Genomic DNA, 17,314 nt, shown 5'->3' with positions numbered 1-17,314 from the left:
GTTGGAGCTGTTTTCCATGGAGTATGGCTCTCCGGTCAACTTTGCAAGTCAGGCTGCCATCATTGGCCTATGAATAAGTTTTCAAAGGTTAACCAACAACCAATCACTGAAGTGATTGTGTCTCGAGACACACCCCCACCATCACCACAATTAGCTACGCCACTGCATATTACCTTAGACTGAAGACCATCTACATTGTACGCATTACCACCTTGTTCATACAGACTATAGTCCTACTCCTAGCCATGAGATGCACAGTTGGGTTTAGCAAGTAAGACACCAGGATGTACAACCATTTTTGTTTTAATACACCAGTGCATGAATTAGTTTTACAAACTTCAATTAAACTTACCATGGACCTTGTGGCTGGGACAGGCTCCCCGTGTTGATGCCACAGTTTCTGTTTTAGGATACTGAGAAGCAAATTGGTACCCAATTTCCCAGGCCATTCACTCCTCTGATTAAGGGGCACACACTCACTTCCAATTTACCGCTACCTTAACTTCCTTTGGCAACTGACAACTATGCAATTTGGACTGGCATTAACAGCAGAGGCGAAGTTTTTTTTAAGGAGAAACTAAAGTCCTTGCACTCAGGAAGAGAGTTTTCTAAGGTGATGAGTTTTTTCACATCACAAACTGAAAATGAAACTCGCCAGACATTGAATTGGTTTGGTTGGTGCCAGCTGCAGGATGTTGATGTTGCGGGGACAGTGATGTGACAAATTTACAAGATGTTCCATGAACTTCTTGGATGGAATTTCCCACTAACCCCTGGACAGATTCAGGAGTATGTGTGTCTCCTGTACAAATGGAGTGAATGGCCTGGATGCACCGTCCACCAAGCATTCTGACAGTTGTGTTTCTTGCTCTTTATGCACACCAAGAATTCCCCACAGCATTTTTAATGAGTTTGGCTTCTTTTTTCCTCACATTTTTTTCCATTTCTGATTTTTTTTCCTATTGCTTCTACCAATTAAATTGGAAACATAGTTCTTTGCACATCCCCAACAAACTTGAGATCTTTACGGATGAGCAAACTTGTGAACTGCTCATCTTTGGAAAAAAAATTTTTACCTAATAATTTTAGAAGCCTTAAAATAAGAAATTCACTTTCGATGTTTTCTGAAAATAGAAAAACTGTGCCAAATCCAAAATTTTAATAATAAAGGACTACATCTGCAATATCAACTAAACTTGAGTTTTGTACCTGCGTGTCTCCAAAAAAGCTTGCACTCCTCTTGAAATAATGTTTTTATGTGACCATGGAAAACCACATCAATAAGTACTCAACAAGCAATTGTGCATGTTTGCTCCCAAAACATAAATTTCCACTGAGTTTGGGACTGAACTTCTCAGCTTAAGCTTGCACTCTTCTGGATTTACTGAAATGCTGCGATCTTTTTCATCCAAATGATGCTTTTTGGAAGTTGAATGCTGTGTCAAACACATAACTCTGTGATTCAAAGAACTTGATAAGTGACTTGGAATACAAAAGCAGAGATTTCAGAGTTAAATGATGGAAGCTGTCCAGCATGAATGTGGGTTATAACAACTGGCCTAACATCCTAAGACACTGCTGAATATCTGAGAAAGCCCACAAAAATTGACCATTTTGTACATCTCCCATCTTCTCAGATCAAAGACAAAGATGTATTGAACTCTTGAAATGTCAAGTGAGCAATGGCAGAGTAGATGCATAAGTGTTCTCTTGGGTTGCCATCTCTGGAGCAGTGGATAAGTACATCTGCTTGACAGACAAAATGACCAATTGCCAAAGTTAAGAGGATCCTTACCATGTTACAGTCAACCAAGATATCCACTATCACCAGACTTGCAAGATTTCAGGAGGTTGTATACATCACCAACAGCTGATTCACAAGCCAATGCAGATAGCAGGCAACCACCAACCTGTCAGTGTCCTGTGGGCAGGGAACACAACTTGCACGCACCAGGAAGGCCTGCATGTGACTGGGCTTTGGTTTTGATTTGGTTTGCCTGATGGTAGAACATAAAAAAAGTTGATATTGTTACCATAAAATATTACTTTCAGTCAACATCAAATGCAACCTGCAACTTCAAAAACTGGGCAGAATTGGGCAAATTTCAGCTTTAAATTTCAGATTTTATAAGCAGACATTTGTGGGCTTTACATTCCAAAAACACTGTTCCAAGTATTTGTGAGGAAGTTGGAGTTTTTAGAAAAGACATGTATTCATGGAATTGTCGTTCGTGTCAAGATTAGTCATTTGTATGTACTTGTGAAGTCAGATGGCTTTCCTTGATCAGAAAGTTAGAAAGATGCAGGTTACAATTCCTAAACCTGTATAACCAGCACTAGCACAGATCTCTTCAGTTAGTAACTAACCTTGGCTTCTTCACAAGTTTGTTCTTTTCCGCGTAAATTTTTCTTTTTAAATGATTTTTTTGGGAATTGCATCAAAATGCCACAGGAGTGCTTCAACTTATCAAAGGAGAGATTTGGCTCCATGGAAGTGTTTATGCACAAACGAACACGTAATATTTGTTTATGATACAAACAATGACAGAAAATGAACATGTGTTTTTTGATCATTTGACATCACAAAACTTAACAATTCACAACGGGTGGTTTGTAGACGAACACGCGTCTATTACAGTGTGTCTCAGTGCTGATTATACACTCCTAGTGCCAGGTGCAAGATAAGTTACACTAGAGAAACTAACTACTAAGTGGGAAACAATTCCAGTAACTTATTCTGGCATTGGAATGTGAATGTCAGTTTGGATTCAATGTTGCTCTTAGAAGTAACGAATATAAGAGCTGTACTCTATCACACAGGGCAAGTTAACATTCGCACTAAATATTCTCAAAACAAATATTCCATATAGACAACTTTACAGTTTACTTTTTAAAAAATTCAATATTCTTTGGCATACCTAATAAAAGTCCAAAAAATTAGATATGCAGATTTTTCAATGCAGAAATCATTACCAATACATTATCTTGCACCGGCTTGTTAAAAATATACCACTCAGGCGATCATTTAAAATGAAGATCTAAAATACAAATTTTAAACTTTTATCAGGGAACCAGCCCCTGTGCACAAGGTGTTAAACACTTTGATGATCAAGAAATGTAGAAAAATGTAATTGAAATGAAACAATCTAATTCAAATAATTAGTACTCGTTGATTTTAGGCATCAGTGGATGCTTTTGCTGCACTTTTGAGTTGGGAAACTATAATGAGTACTCGTTGATTTTAGGCATCAGTGGATGCTTTTGCTGCACTTTTGAGTTGGGAAACTATAATGAGTACTCGTTGATTTTAGGCATCAGTGGATGCTTTTGCTGCACTTTTGAGTTGGGAAACTATAATGAGTACTCGTTGATTTTAGGCATCAGTGGATGCTTTTGCTTCACTTTTGAGTTGGGAAACTATAATTAGTACTCGTTGATTTTAGGCATCAGTGGATGCTTTTGCTTCACTTTTGAGTTGGGAAACTATAATTAGTACTCGGTGATTTTTAGGCCATCAGTGGATGCTTTTGCTGCACTTTTGAGTTGGGAAACTATAATGAGTACTCGTTGATTTTAGGGCATCAGTGGATGCTTTTTGCTGCACTTTTGAGTTGGGAAACTACAATGAGTACTCGTTGATTTTAGGCATCAGTGGATGCTTTTGCTGCACTTTTGAGTTGTGAAACTATAATTAGTACTCGTTGATTTTAGGCATCAGTGGATGCTTTTGCTGCACTTTTGAGTTGGGAAACTATAATGAGTACTCGTTGATTTTAGGCATCAGTGGATGCTTTTGCTGCACTTTTGAGTTGGGAAACTATAATGAGTACTTGTTGATTTTAGGCATCAGTGGATGCTTTTGCTTCACTTTTGAGTTGGGAAACTATAATGAGTACTCGTTGATTTTAGGCATCAGTGGATGCTTTTGCTGCACTTTTGAGTTGGGAAACTGTAATGAGTACTCGTTGATTTTAGGCATCAGTGGATGCTTTTGCTGCACTTTTGAGTTGGGAAAATACAATGAGTACTCGTTGATTTTGGGCATCAGTGGATGCTTTTGCTGCACTTTTGAGTTGTCAAACTATAAAACTTTGGAAGGTATATTCGATAAAATTTCAAGAACTGTCCCTTTTTAGGGTAACGTTTCTTTCTTGTCTTCAGAAATTTAAAGTTAGAATTGACATGCTCTTGCAAGTGGCTGCTTGTACAGGTTTTTTGACAGGGTTGGGATATCACATATCCCTCCCCTTTCAGAAGGGCTTTTGCTGTACAAACTTAATATAATTTATAATATTTTGTATCTACTATGGGCTGGCCAATTTCAATTTAAGCACCCAATTGACATCAAGGTGATGCAAAATAGGCAACTCTAAGCAACTTGACAAGGAGTCAAACAGATTCAATATGCACTTGTCCCCTCAAACAGTTCATTCAAATGCCCCTCTTCAACTCGTCCAATCGATTTTTCGGCACACTGTTTTTTCTCGTCGGATTCTGCTGCACTGCCTGGCATAGTGGTCGAGGCCTTTGCCAGAGTCCCAGCAATGATTCCAGCAAAGATGATGGCGCCCAGTCTGTTGTTGGAGCGGAACTTGCACCAGCAATCCCGAGGGTTGTTGATGTCTACTGTCCACAACCTGTTTGATCAGCAAGACATGACTGTCATTTAAGTTTTAAATTTTGATTACTAAAATATTAACAACATACAACCCTTGGAAGTGCACCATCTTCCATCAGAAACACTCAAAGTGCAAAACTAATTTAATTAATTTTTAGGAGCTCAGAATATCACAAGGTAAAACTATGTTTCTACTTTGCCAAGAAGGGAAGCTAATACTAAAGCACTACTCCAGTAAACAAGAGAAAGCAACTGGAAACAAGCCATTGAGTTTTGGTGATCATATTAGTAAACTGAGAGCAGACGAGCAAATGTGACCCCGTACATCGTAATCAGGAATAAGTCGCTGAGGGCCGTTTTTTACATAATGGCTGAGTAAAGTGAAAATGTGAGACAATGTTGAAAAAATCAACGGGGCGGTTTCTGTATATTTTGGAAGTGTACACAGTATGTATGAAAGGTTTACCATCAGTAATCTACAAACAGCTCCTCACCTGGTTGCCAATGTGGGCAGCTGTCAGAGCAACAGCCAGGTAGTACGCTGCAGTCTGCTCTGCCGTAGTACCCACCAGCACCAGCCCGCCAACGATGGCAGCACCAAAGCCTGCCACCCAATACCTGGTGTTATCTCCCATGACGATGGAGGTAGATCCAAGGCCAAGGGCCAAGTCATCCTTCTTGTCCTGTACATTAACAGGAGTCGATACAAGAAGCTTTTAATAACTGCTTGATGCCGGGTGATGTGTAAACACACACACATTTCCTTATTTGCATCACAGGGGATGTGTACACATGTTTAACAATTCTTGTTTCATTTCTGCAGCTGATGTGTCAATGTGTTTGTATGTGAACCTGTCAATGTGTGGACACACAGCACAATTTTTACCAGGCAGATAGACAAAAAACAGGGAAGAGAATGAAAATACTGACGCCTAAAGAGAGGTGTGCCTCCCTAAGGGCATCCTAAATAAATTGTAAGGTTGAAGAATTTGCAGGGAAATACGTGCACCGAGTAGCATTTTGGGGAAAAGAAAATCTGATGTTAATTTCAAGATATATTTTGCATAGGGGAGATGGTCAAAGCAAGTTCTGTTCTGTGAATGTATTACAGAGGGTTCTGAGTGGCTTACAAGAACCCAGTCGAGGCCAATAATAATGTGTAGAGCAGAGTTCACACATCATGCTGAGATTTTCCAATATCTCATCTTCGCCTCTGTCTTGGGCTTCAAGCTTTAATTTCCGTAATTTGAAACACCCCCCCTTAAAGCGGCTCCCTTCTGTTTTGCTTCCCAGAGTAATAGCTTGAAATGGATAATGGACACTCTCAAGATGATACTGTAGATGGAGACAATGCCAAGACTTGGAAAAAACAGTTGTGCTTAGGAAGCAAGTACTTTCGTTTGCAACCAAGAGTACAAACTGACATCGCAAAATTTGCCAACTAAATGGTTGCCAGACTGTTTTGTTTAGAGTCAGAATTCAGTGTAATAAGTAACAAAGAAAAAGGGACATCTCAGTGAAAAGTAAGATTTGATCAAACAAATTTAAAGGTAGGAAATTCCGGCAATTATTTCAGATCAAATAGAGTACCGGTGTGTGACTTCACTGTGAACCAGAAAGTGCAGTGCAAACCAATGGACTATACGCGCGTGTTGGTTAACATGCTGGTTCTTGCGCTAATGCCTTTTTACACACTAATTGTGCGCATGATGTATTCACTTCGGTACTCTATTTCCAACATTCTGAGGCTCAGAACACTTGCCTGATTAAATGCATTTGCCAAGGTCTCTTACGGACTTACTTCAACACCTTTGCAGGTGGGAGTGTCTCATGAAATCAGATTTTGTACTCTCAGACATCTTCCTCCATTGCATGTACATAAAAACAGACAACTGAAGCAGAGGATGTTTTCACATGACTTACTTGGTGTCCATAGATGGTATCATAGACGATGGTCCATGCTATACAAGAAACATACAGCGGCAGTACGATACTCCAGTCACATGACCCATGGACAGCTGCATAGCCGATCAAAGCACTGAAGTTGGTTGTTACACCTGAAACAAAGAAGGATGGAATAAAAGTTCATTACAGCGCAGGCAACAAATTACACAGCGTCAAAAGAAACACAATACAGGAAATGAGCAAAATCAATACAGGAATATGATCAACCATGACCTGACTGAATAAGATAAAATGCACATTAGTAAACGATGGTTGAAGTGTCACTGTCAACTATTTGGCACTGACCTGGTTAGGTCACATCATTTCTTATCAGTAACTACACCATGTCTTAAACATACCCCTCCCAGATGCTGTAAAAGGACATAAAATCTTGCTGCATTTGGTAGAGTATATGTTATTGTAGAGCAGGGAGTCAGCCAATAAGATCCTTGAGTAGGAAGTCAAAGTACATGTGGGTATAACCCATGAATATCTGCCGGCCAGTGTTATATGTGAGACCTTGATGTCCGAGACCAAGACCGAGACCGAGGCATGCGAGACCGAGACCAAGACTGAGACTGGCGCTTTCGAGACCAAGACCGGCCCTCCCAAAACCGACACTTTGACAGGGCGAGACCGAGACTGCAAAAAAAGGTCTCGAGACAGTCTCGAGACCGAGACAAGGTCTCAAGGACCTACAACACTGGTATCGCACTCTACTTCCTTAGGGATGCTATTCCTTGGCTTGTGGCATCTTGTTGTGCTTTGCTGACCAATGCTTGATCCACCTGTCTTTCTAAGGTACACTAAACTCTTGCAGCCGTGTATTCCCAGAGCCAAGAGAACCAGTACCACAAAAGTCAACTTGTGTCTACATACACAGCTCAAAACACAAGATGTACATGTACGTGGCCTCTGAATCTTGTCATTCTGACAGCATGAGCAAACTGACCCAAAATGCCGTAACAAACAGTTTACTAGCATCTCCGCGTACATACATGTACATGTCTTATGCAGTTCCTTGAATATGCTGAATGTGTTGATGCTGGTGTTTAAAAGCTGATTAAAGCTCAGAAAATTGTTGTAACTTACCAAGAAAGATCTGTGGCCAGTGGGTAAACCTCTTCATGAGTGGATAAACTACAATGAGAATCATAGCAATGCATCCCAGAGTTATACTGTGGAAATATAAAACAAAGAGGCAAAATGAAAGTTACAAACAGAAGGCACACAAGAAGGTATCAATGCAAAACTGATCTTTTGAGATGCTAAACAAGAGGTTGCTTAATGTGGCTGATATGTATGCCATAAATCAAATGCACAAAGTGTCCAGCCAAAACTGAAATATTGAAAAATCTATAGCATGATCAGAATTGAAAAATTATTTGAAATGCTGTGAAATGTTACCCAATGAGAAAAGTAATGAAGGAAATTGGTGGAAACTGAGAAAATATTGACGTTGAATGCTTCCAAACCATGGCAACAATTTGTACAGTGTATTTTCACAAACTGGGAATGATGTAATCTTTGGTTTCCAGCAACTTGCGCCATACTGGGGTACGTGAAATGTGAAGCAATGTTATGGCAATGTTGGACTGAGGTAGATTTCAAATGCTAACTTCTCAGTAAACAAGAGAGTTTGGAGAGAGTATAAACAAATGAAATCACTCAACAAGGAAATTCTGACAATAAAGGCACAATCTTCAAAATATCATAAGAAAGAGTTGAGGGGCACGAGTTTAAATTTCTCCAAATATACAGGTTCTCGCACTTTTTGGTCTCAGTTAATGGCTCTCTCAATTGACGTCAGTTCCTACAGTCCAACGTGGATCGGCATTTTTTACTTTACTGTTACTGTGACGTGCCTCAGTTGCACCATATGTTGAACATAATTTGCATAAGTACGCGCACGCCCCTTTCAGCGTTGCATATGCAGTTGCAATTTTCCTACAAAGATAGCAGCCAATGAGAGAGAACTATGGGTGACTGGTGGCCAACAAAATTGTTAAGTCCCCTGTATTATACCTGTATGGGTTGAGAGTGAGTAATATTCCCAGCGCAACGCTAAGCTGTGCTCCTAGGAAGACCAACGCCTGACTTTCACTGACTGCACCTGATGCTATGGGCCTTATGCTGGTTCGTTCAACCTGCAATCAATCAATGCAAAGTTTGTTACAACATTGGCAGATGCTGAGACCAGCTTTCGGATTGAGATTGTCAATTTTGTCAAACTAAAAACAGCACAATCAGAGGTTGAAAACTTACACTATCTGACAAATAGTAACATTCCACTATGTAAAGCACAACATATGCTTCAACCTTTACAGTCATTTTGAAATTGACATAAAATGCGCCTTTTCAAAAAAATACTCATTAAGAACTTGTTTCAAATAAAACAACATCAAGAATAGACCAGAAAAAAGTTTTACAACAGCTAAGCACTCAACAAATACTTCAAATGCCCGGTATCAGTAAATAACAAGTATAATAAGAGTGCATATCCCTTCAGGAATTTTCCTAGGATTCTTCTCAAATCCTGCAAAGTTCATGAATGTAGAAGTACAAGTTTTCAAGCATCAAGCTACAAGTAAAATTGGTATGGTTCGACTTTACCCAATTCTTCACAATTATTCCAAACCTCCTGGTGCATTTGTAAGCACCTGGAAAAGTCAAGGTTCAAGTTTCTCTAATCAACAATTCCCATTTTCCAGTCTAGGAATCAATTGCACATGTACCGATACACTCACCGATTTTATCAAGTCTCTGTCCCACATGTCGTTGATGGTACAGGCCTGCCCCTCTAACCACCAGAGCTCCTAGGCCACACAAGGCCAGCATGTAGAGGCTGGGGAAGTGGCCTGGGTCTGCTGCCAGAGCGATGCCCCATGCACATGGCCAGTAGACCAACCAGGTTCCTAGGCGAAGCGAATACAGAAACATCATCCTCTACTCTCTAAGCAACCTTGTTTGATCTTCTCCAAATTCTCCACTGGAGCCAGAAAGGACATTTTTGTTTCAAACTTTCAAAAACCAAGTCCCACAAAACATTTGAACAGCTCGGAGGTACATTTACTTTCCTCAATCTTGCACATTCGGCAAATTCTTCCACATCCTTCTAGTGGATTTTGTAAGATGTAAAAGCTTGAAAGGTTTAGATTGGTGTTGCATTTGAAGATTACAGGGAAGAGTGAGTCTAGGCATTGACCAGCCTCCTTTGTCAAGTTTGTTCTTAGCCTCTGGGAGATACCTATATGTACGTTGGAATTAATAGCTTATTATTAGTAGTAGTTTACTTTCATGTGTCATTACAAACAAAACAAAAACCAAATAAAAAAACAAGCCTGGAAAGTTTTAAAACAAATGAACCAAAGTGCCCTGCAAGGTAAAGTAATTCTCAAAATACATGTACATGTACTTGATTTCTCACCAGTTGGCTTGTCCAATCTTATCAGTCTCAGGTACGGTTGGACTCTGTTGGGTGCCTTGTCAACAACTGAACTCATCAAGCTCATATTTTGTGCAGTCCACCTGCTGCCTCTGACACTCTGCCTAAGGAGATGTGAACAGCTGTGAAATGACTGGACTCTATGCATGGAGAATTGCGCTTCATGACCATGATGACTGAGAGGGCACGGGAGAACATGCTGTCCTTCTGCAATCAAAGCAAGTGGAAATCGACTGTGCCTATGATGATGTCTCTGCGAAAAGACACCGATGGATGCATGTGCCAATGTTCTTGAACCACGTGGGAGCTGGTTGCCATAATTCTGGTCAAGTCTTTGTTCAGATACATGTAGATGCCTGCTTGATATGCTTGATTTTGTGAACAAGCATGTTGCTGATTGTGGAGGTAACAAGACTGGTTTCCATCTCCCAAACAGTTTGACCAAATTTCCTGGAAACCATTGTTGCCCAGTTTTGCTTCAACTCCTACATGTATGCTGCACATCTGAGAATGCAAAGTAAAAATGGGATTATTATTCAATATTAACCATATTATAACCCTTTGGCAAAGTTACTTTATGGAAATTAAATACTACATTTGTAGGTGATGGAGCACAGGTCTGTCCGTTGATGATTGAATACTAGTAGATTTTTGCTATTACTTTACAATTTATATCACTGAAATCAAATTTTTAATATCAGAATACCAAAAATCTCAATATTGGGAATATCGAAAAAATTGAAAGCAAGAAAATTCACTGATAAAATGAATTCCAGACTGGGTTCATGTGATTGCTGCACTGATTTCGCTTTAAAATTATGAGCGTAATGTAGTGGCAAACCATGTGACTAGAAATAAGAAACGTCCCAAAATTATAAGCACTGACATCTGATTTTGTTCTCAGCTCCTTGGCCACGGTTAAGATCCAAGCCTGGAAACACTTGGACTGCCAATCAGGGTGTCTTTTAAGCACATACTGAACTTTCAAATTGGCTGGATGACATGTAGAATGAAAAGAATTTTCCTGTTGGCTCATAATGTCAATTCCTTTTAGCGTGATGAATTTTTTCTGCATGGATCTTTGTGCAGCTACAATGTAGCTCTGCATGAGTCCACACTTTGTTAATTTTAGGAATTTTCCGAGTCTAAAATTCAATATAAATTGGTTTCAATAAATTTCCATGACTTTGCCATTTTGCACAAAATTCCATGACTTTTCCTGGCTTGGAAATTGAAAATGAAATCCAGTCCATTACCACGGAACCCATTATCACTACCCACTAGAATTCACACTCTCCTCTGCTCAGCTGAACTGTTCAGATGGACATGTATTATGTATCTTCATTTGATTATAACGGTGCTGTCTTGTCAGTAACATGGTTTTCATAACTTTAATCATTAACCCTGACCCTATGTCACACTGAAAAATTACTACTTAGTAAAATGTAGCATACAGTGCAGTTGCTTGTAAGAGGACATGAGGAAGTAACCTAGCCAGAAGTAGTAATTTGAAGGGCTAGGTCCTTCAGGCTCAGACTACTACACACGGATACATGTACGTAGTATTTTGCATTAGTGAGTCCTGTAAGCCAAATGATATGCTTGGTAGTTAGGGTTAATGGATTGGGTCTATACATGCACAATGTTCGGTGAATGAATCAGACTGTGCGTAGCAATTTTTTATTTCATGTGGTTTGGCACCAGCATGAGCACAGCGTGCCATCTCAAAATGAACTGTGTTACTGCATCTGGGCCAATAACAGTAGCCGTATTTAAAGCCAGGTTTCTTGTGCAGTCCTATGGCCAGCACAAAGAGCTACGGATTGGACTGTCAGTGTGCAGGCTACCATTGGGGCAATTCCACGGTAAATTGCATTACAAATACATGTAATGGGTACTGGATAATATGCCTATATCTTTGTAATTGTTAGGAACAATTTTTTTTCAACATGGGTACACAGACCAACTAAATGAATTAAGAAAGAAAAACAATGGACAAACATATTGAGAGTCTTGATTTGTTTAATTTCGTAGCTCATAGTCAAGGACATAGTCAATTCTAAGAAAGACTCTTTTGGTAAAGTCTCCTCATACTAGATAATTTTGATGAAAGTATTCCAACATGTACTTTCAACTGATAGAGGGTTATGACTTATAAATTAACAATATCAAAGTTTTGTTTGCAGGGAGGATATACATGTATATTGGTAACTCTTGTTACGGTAACTTGCGTTACATTATGTCCATTCAAACAGCCAGGCACAAGTTGATGGCATAAACCTGTTCTGATGGCACTGCATCTTTTTTTAAGTATTTTTACAGGTGCACACTTTTGCAGATATTATTTTATTGATAAACCTCCACTGTCAGGAAAGAATGTGTTAATTGAGAGCATCACTCCCTCAAATCAGAAGGTCCATGTTGAAATTTACATAACTTTGATATACCCTGATAATTTACATTATGTATGTAATTGTCAGTGTGAAAAGATGAAAATATTTTTACTTTGAACAAACACGGAAGTTTGTAAGATAATGGAAATAGTCAAGAACTACACGGTCCTTGAAAGCTTAAATTTGCCTTCTGTTGTTACTGAAAACAATTTTAAATACAAATGAAAATTGCTTCTTGGTAGAGAGTGCCAACAAGTATTTCTTCTTTGCAAATTATCTTTTTTTTCCCAGAAATTGTATGCCACACATTCAAGTACAAATGTAAATAAAAACACTTTTGTAACGTGTTCTTCAAAATGACAGAGAAGAGAGATGGAACACAGTTTTTAAAACCATCAAAGAGAGAAGAGAAATTTTAAGCTTTGATGTAACATGATAAAAATGAGTGTTCTTTAGCTTAGTAGATTTTCGTTTTGTAATGTCTAAATTTTTTGCCCTAAAACTTTGTAGTGAACTTGTACTTGCACCTGTTATTAGCAATTTCAGGTTTTTGTATCAGGAGCACCATGTTCTTTCTTCCTAACCCTAACTCTCCAGAGTGATTTACGAGGAACCATACCCATTCATAAACTTTGTGCAAAAACTTTTGGACTCTGTTTATTTTGGGTATGCCTGACCCCATGTTAAAGCACAAGCAGTTTAGGGGTACAGTAACCAGTGCCACAAATTCACACACTTTACTGGTGTTCAAATTCTGTGTGGTTAGGGAAGGTTAGGGTTAAGGTACCGCTAATAGATTGTATCTCAGTCACTTCCAATTGTGCCCAGCTGGCTCCATAACAGATACTCTGTAGTTATCCTGGGCACCAATACTATGTGGTATAGAATGCCACCATAGTCAACAACATACAGTGTACCAATCTCCTACTTGTACAGTACATGTACATGTACGTGTATCTGATTGTATGCTGCATTTGATTGTGTTCACTACACCCTAGCCCAATTAAGAGTCTAACATTGCTCATACTGGTTGAAACTTGCATTTCCAGTCAGTAACTCACGTCACATGGTGTTAACTCGCCTTACATGGCAACTTGTGTTACACTTTTTGATGGCATTTTTTTAACTGATGACACTGTTTATTTTGGCAACATCTTGCTTGAAGAATAAAGATGTGAACTTTAGAAATTTATGATTGCCAACAAATTGCCTCAACTGATTTCTTCAGAATGAAAAATATTTATTGCTTTAGTAACTCGCGTTACAGGGCTGAAGTGCTTAACTCTTGTATGATGATGAAATATTTTGGAAGGTGGTGTAGAAATTTCCTCCTAGGAGACTGAAGTAGACCCAATGTGCTTCTCTAAATTGAATTAATAGAAGTGCTAGCACTATTTTTTCTATTAAGGAAATACAAATTTAGTTAAGCATACACTTGAGTAATTTGGATGACTTGTGCCGGTACATGTATCTGATTGTACACTGCATCTGATTGTGTTCACTACACCCTAGCCCAATTCATTCATTCAATCTCTTCAATGTTTGTAACTGAATTTTGCAAAATATTCGACCGATTGAAATAATCTTTATTGCTTCTTTAACTGCAACATTACGGGTAAAACATAAGTAGTAGTTTCTTTGCGATGTGATAAACTTGAATTGTTAGTGTCATGTCCACCTTCCCCATGGAATTGCCCATTGGGTGAGCAGTAGAGATCAGGTGACCTGTCCAATCACACTATTAGTGTCCTGTATCCCCCGTCAGAAAGGACTAAGTGTGTTGGTGAGTATACTGTATGGTACATGAAAAAGTTTCAAAATCCGTGATTGTTTTGGTGTTTTTTTTCTAGTATTGATGGAACAAAACAGAGGTTCATGTACAATGCGAGCCTTTTGTGTGATGGAGGTGAACATGTACATGTACATTTGTACATGTACACATACATGTACATGTATACTATCATATTCTGAGGAAAAGCGGATTTCAAGTTACTCAATTCTCAGTTACTGGGAGTTTACTGTTTACATGTACATGGGGAAAATTTGATATATCGAAAAGTCATAATATAATTTCTGTATATCAATTATTGAAAAACCTCATATCAATGTACATGTATCCTAGAAAATGGTCATTGTACAAATGGGTACCGGTTAGGGCTGTTTAGTTTCAAAGCAGCAAAATCTTTTTAAGAAGCAAAAAGATGAAATGCTACAATCCTGAAAGTTGGTTGCTACAAATTATGCATGGAACAATATGGGACTGGGAAGCATTCAACTTTCGGGAAGAATGTTGTATCCTGATGCCACTTCTTTTAATTTGCCTACAGTACAATGTCTGTGGAAAGTCAACATGTTCAAATATTTCTAACAAAACTGAAAATGTTTTCTGTTAAATTTTTCAAGTCTTTGCAACATTTGTGAAATAAATTACTTTCTATGTGATGAATTATTCTTAGACAATTTGTGCATCTCAAACTCTTCTTTAATGTTTAAAAACTGTTTCACAAGCTGAAAACTACACTTTTTCAAGCATTAAAAATCCTTTTGCTGGAACAGTCATAAACTGCTCAAAATTCCTTCCACTTGATTTGCCACAGGACAGACAAAGGGGTCACTTGACGGATTTTGACTGAATAGCAGTGCTGTATGGAGAGAGAATTAAAATGAGGAGCCATTGGCTCCTAGAAAGACAAAGTTAGGCACCAGGTTGTTTTTGGTACATGTGTATACTGTACACACATTTGCATAATATACAAGTAACATGTACATGTATTGTACAAGATCTGACAAAACGTACAGAAACGCTATTCTGTCAATTATCCGCAAGACAGACAGGCTTTGGATTTTGTGCTTGTGGAATAGATCAAAAATGGCAACCAATTATACACAAAAATGAAAGAAAAGAAAAGGCATGTTTGTTCTCTCACGTTTGAGCATTTCATAATGTACCTGGGACGGGACCGGATCGAGGGAAGCTTTGGTTTCAAACTTGACACTGAAACAAGTTTATTGGACTGGAATTATGGCTCACATAGACTGCTAGTACATTATAAATACCGGTACACAAAACGTCTCAGCTCCGCATACACAATCTATACAGTGTGCAACCACAAACCAGTCAGCTCGGGTACCTACATGTACATGTAATGCCTAAACGTGTGAGTATGTACATGTACCTACATTGAAGCTACATGTATGCTGCAGTTAACGTGGGTTCATGCTCTGTATATAGTAAGATGGAGAAAAAACATAGAGGCACATCGCTCGGTGCACATAGAAGAAAACTGGCAGTGATTGTTCATGAAATATGAATGACAAGGTGGGCGACTAACGGGCACAAATCATGGTCGCCACTGGCAATAAGAGTTAAACATCTGGTCGCGCATCATTATTTTTAGGTGCAAATGTGACTGTTTTGGTCACACCGTACAGCACTGCTAAACATTACATGTAATCAGAGAAGACACTATTCAGTTTACATGTTTTTGTTCAATTTTTTGAAAACATTTTCTTTTGTTGCCTTATTGCATTGCACATTTACATGTACTTGTAATAAGGGATCCCCAAAGAAATGGAAATTTACAGCAGCAAAAATTCCTGCAGTTCCTGAACAAACTCATGCAACAATGTATTGAAGCTACATGTACATGTGCCAGGGGTGACATCATAGTTTTGCTCATAAATATGGAAATTTACAACAATTCCAAAATACCAGATGAAAAAAAGTTGAAAACAAGGTTATTTGAAACGTTATCCAGACATCACTTGATACATGTATCTTGTGCTCAGACCCTACGGAGTGAAAACTGTGTGTTTTCTCAGTAAATGGTTCAACAGTTTTAGTGCTAGATTTAACCTTTTAGGACATGTTTCACTCTCTGATGGCTAATCAACTACTGCAAGGGAAAATCAGTGACATCTGTATGTGGTACTCTTTCATTAAGGTGCATTTTCAAGGGCTGTCATAAAAATAAAGTGTTGGGCCTAGTCCCCTAACATGGTGCACTTTGATGCTTTGCTCGACTTTTCTGATGCCATGTAACCAAACCTTTTCCTTGAAATACATGTACTTCAAATTCATCAGGTTATAAAATGATGGTACATCATGCAGCTAAACGACGCAGTGTGGTGAATAGAATATTTGGCCTGAAATTCAAAAACAATGGTGACCAGAAACTGGCAGACTGGGCACAAATTCAGCTGACATGCTCGACAAGGTCCTACTGTTCCCTAACCTAAGTTGATAAATTTTAAAAGTAATGGTCCTAGGCCTACAGTAACATTGTCTTGAACAAAAAGACAAATGGGTAGTTCTTGGAAGACCAACATCTTGAACATGCAAAAGAACACGCTTTCCTGTTACAGAATACATGCATCTCCATCATGTACACACGACATGTCCATCCCTGAAAAGGACGCCTGTCATGTCTGCAACCATGAAGGACTGTTTTTCTTCCTCTATGCTGCAACCAACATGCCCAAAGCTTGGAGGGGCGAGGCCAAGGCATTGTACACCGTACAGTCATGACAGTGTCAGTGGACATGGTGAAGCACGCGGCAAGTCAACCATATTAAAACAACACGCTTGCGTTCACCAGGGGAAGAAATTTCATTAGCTTTTAAACATGTCTCACCTTCACATCGTGCTCCTTTATATTCAAACATTCCCTGTCATTTGTGAGGTGAGAGTTTTGAGATAAAATCTTTCCTTTCCAGCTCTACCCGTACCCGTAACACTTGCCTTGTTCACGTTTTTCACCATTTCGAAAATGGCGCCCTCAATGTGCAGTGACGTAAACGACGTGCGTCGGCGCACGTACGCACCCTTAGGCGTGGGCGTGGCCCAACAGAAGTTTGGGAGTGGGGTGCGTGTCGTGTGCAAGCACATTTCGGGGATGGAGGTGGGACTTGGCC

General features: G+C 39.1%; 1 protein-coding gene and 1 long non-coding RNA gene across 2 annotated transcripts; both read right to left on the bottom strand.

Annotated features, from left to right (window-relative positions):
• Positions 1–4,445: 4,445 nt before the first annotated feature.
• LOC147795061 (4-hydroxybenzoate polyprenyltransferase, mitochondrial-like) lies at positions 4,446–9,336 on the bottom strand. Its single transcript, XM_087132294.1, has 6 exons — positions 9,310–9,336; positions 8,588–8,709; positions 7,655–7,740; positions 6,542–6,675; positions 5,113–5,301; positions 4,446–4,637 (listed from the first exon to the last, which is right to left on the bottom strand). The coding sequence occupies exons 1-6, from the start codon at positions 9,334–9,336 to the stop codon at positions 4,446–4,448; spliced, it is 750 nt and encodes a 249-aa protein (XP_086988420.1).
• LOC147795060 (uncharacterized) lies at positions 9,334–17,157 on the bottom strand. Its single transcript, XR_015424160.1, has 3 exons — positions 17,035–17,157; positions 9,990–10,511; positions 9,334–9,477 (listed from the first exon to the last, which is right to left on the bottom strand). It is a non-coding gene; the product is annotated as an uncharacterized LOC147795060 (long non-coding RNA).
• Positions 17,158–17,314: the final 157 nt, after the last annotated feature.

This window comes from Acanthaster planci, unplaced genomic scaffold, assembly GCF_054643075.1.
Source record: "Acanthaster planci isolate LZ-2023a unplaced genomic scaffold, COTS_SCS Contig192, whole genome shotgun sequence".
Classification (NCBI taxonomy): Eukaryota; Metazoa; Echinodermata; class Asteroidea; order Valvatida; family Acanthasteridae; genus Acanthaster; species Acanthaster planci.
This window is presented reverse-complemented; position numbering and strand designations above follow the sequence as displayed.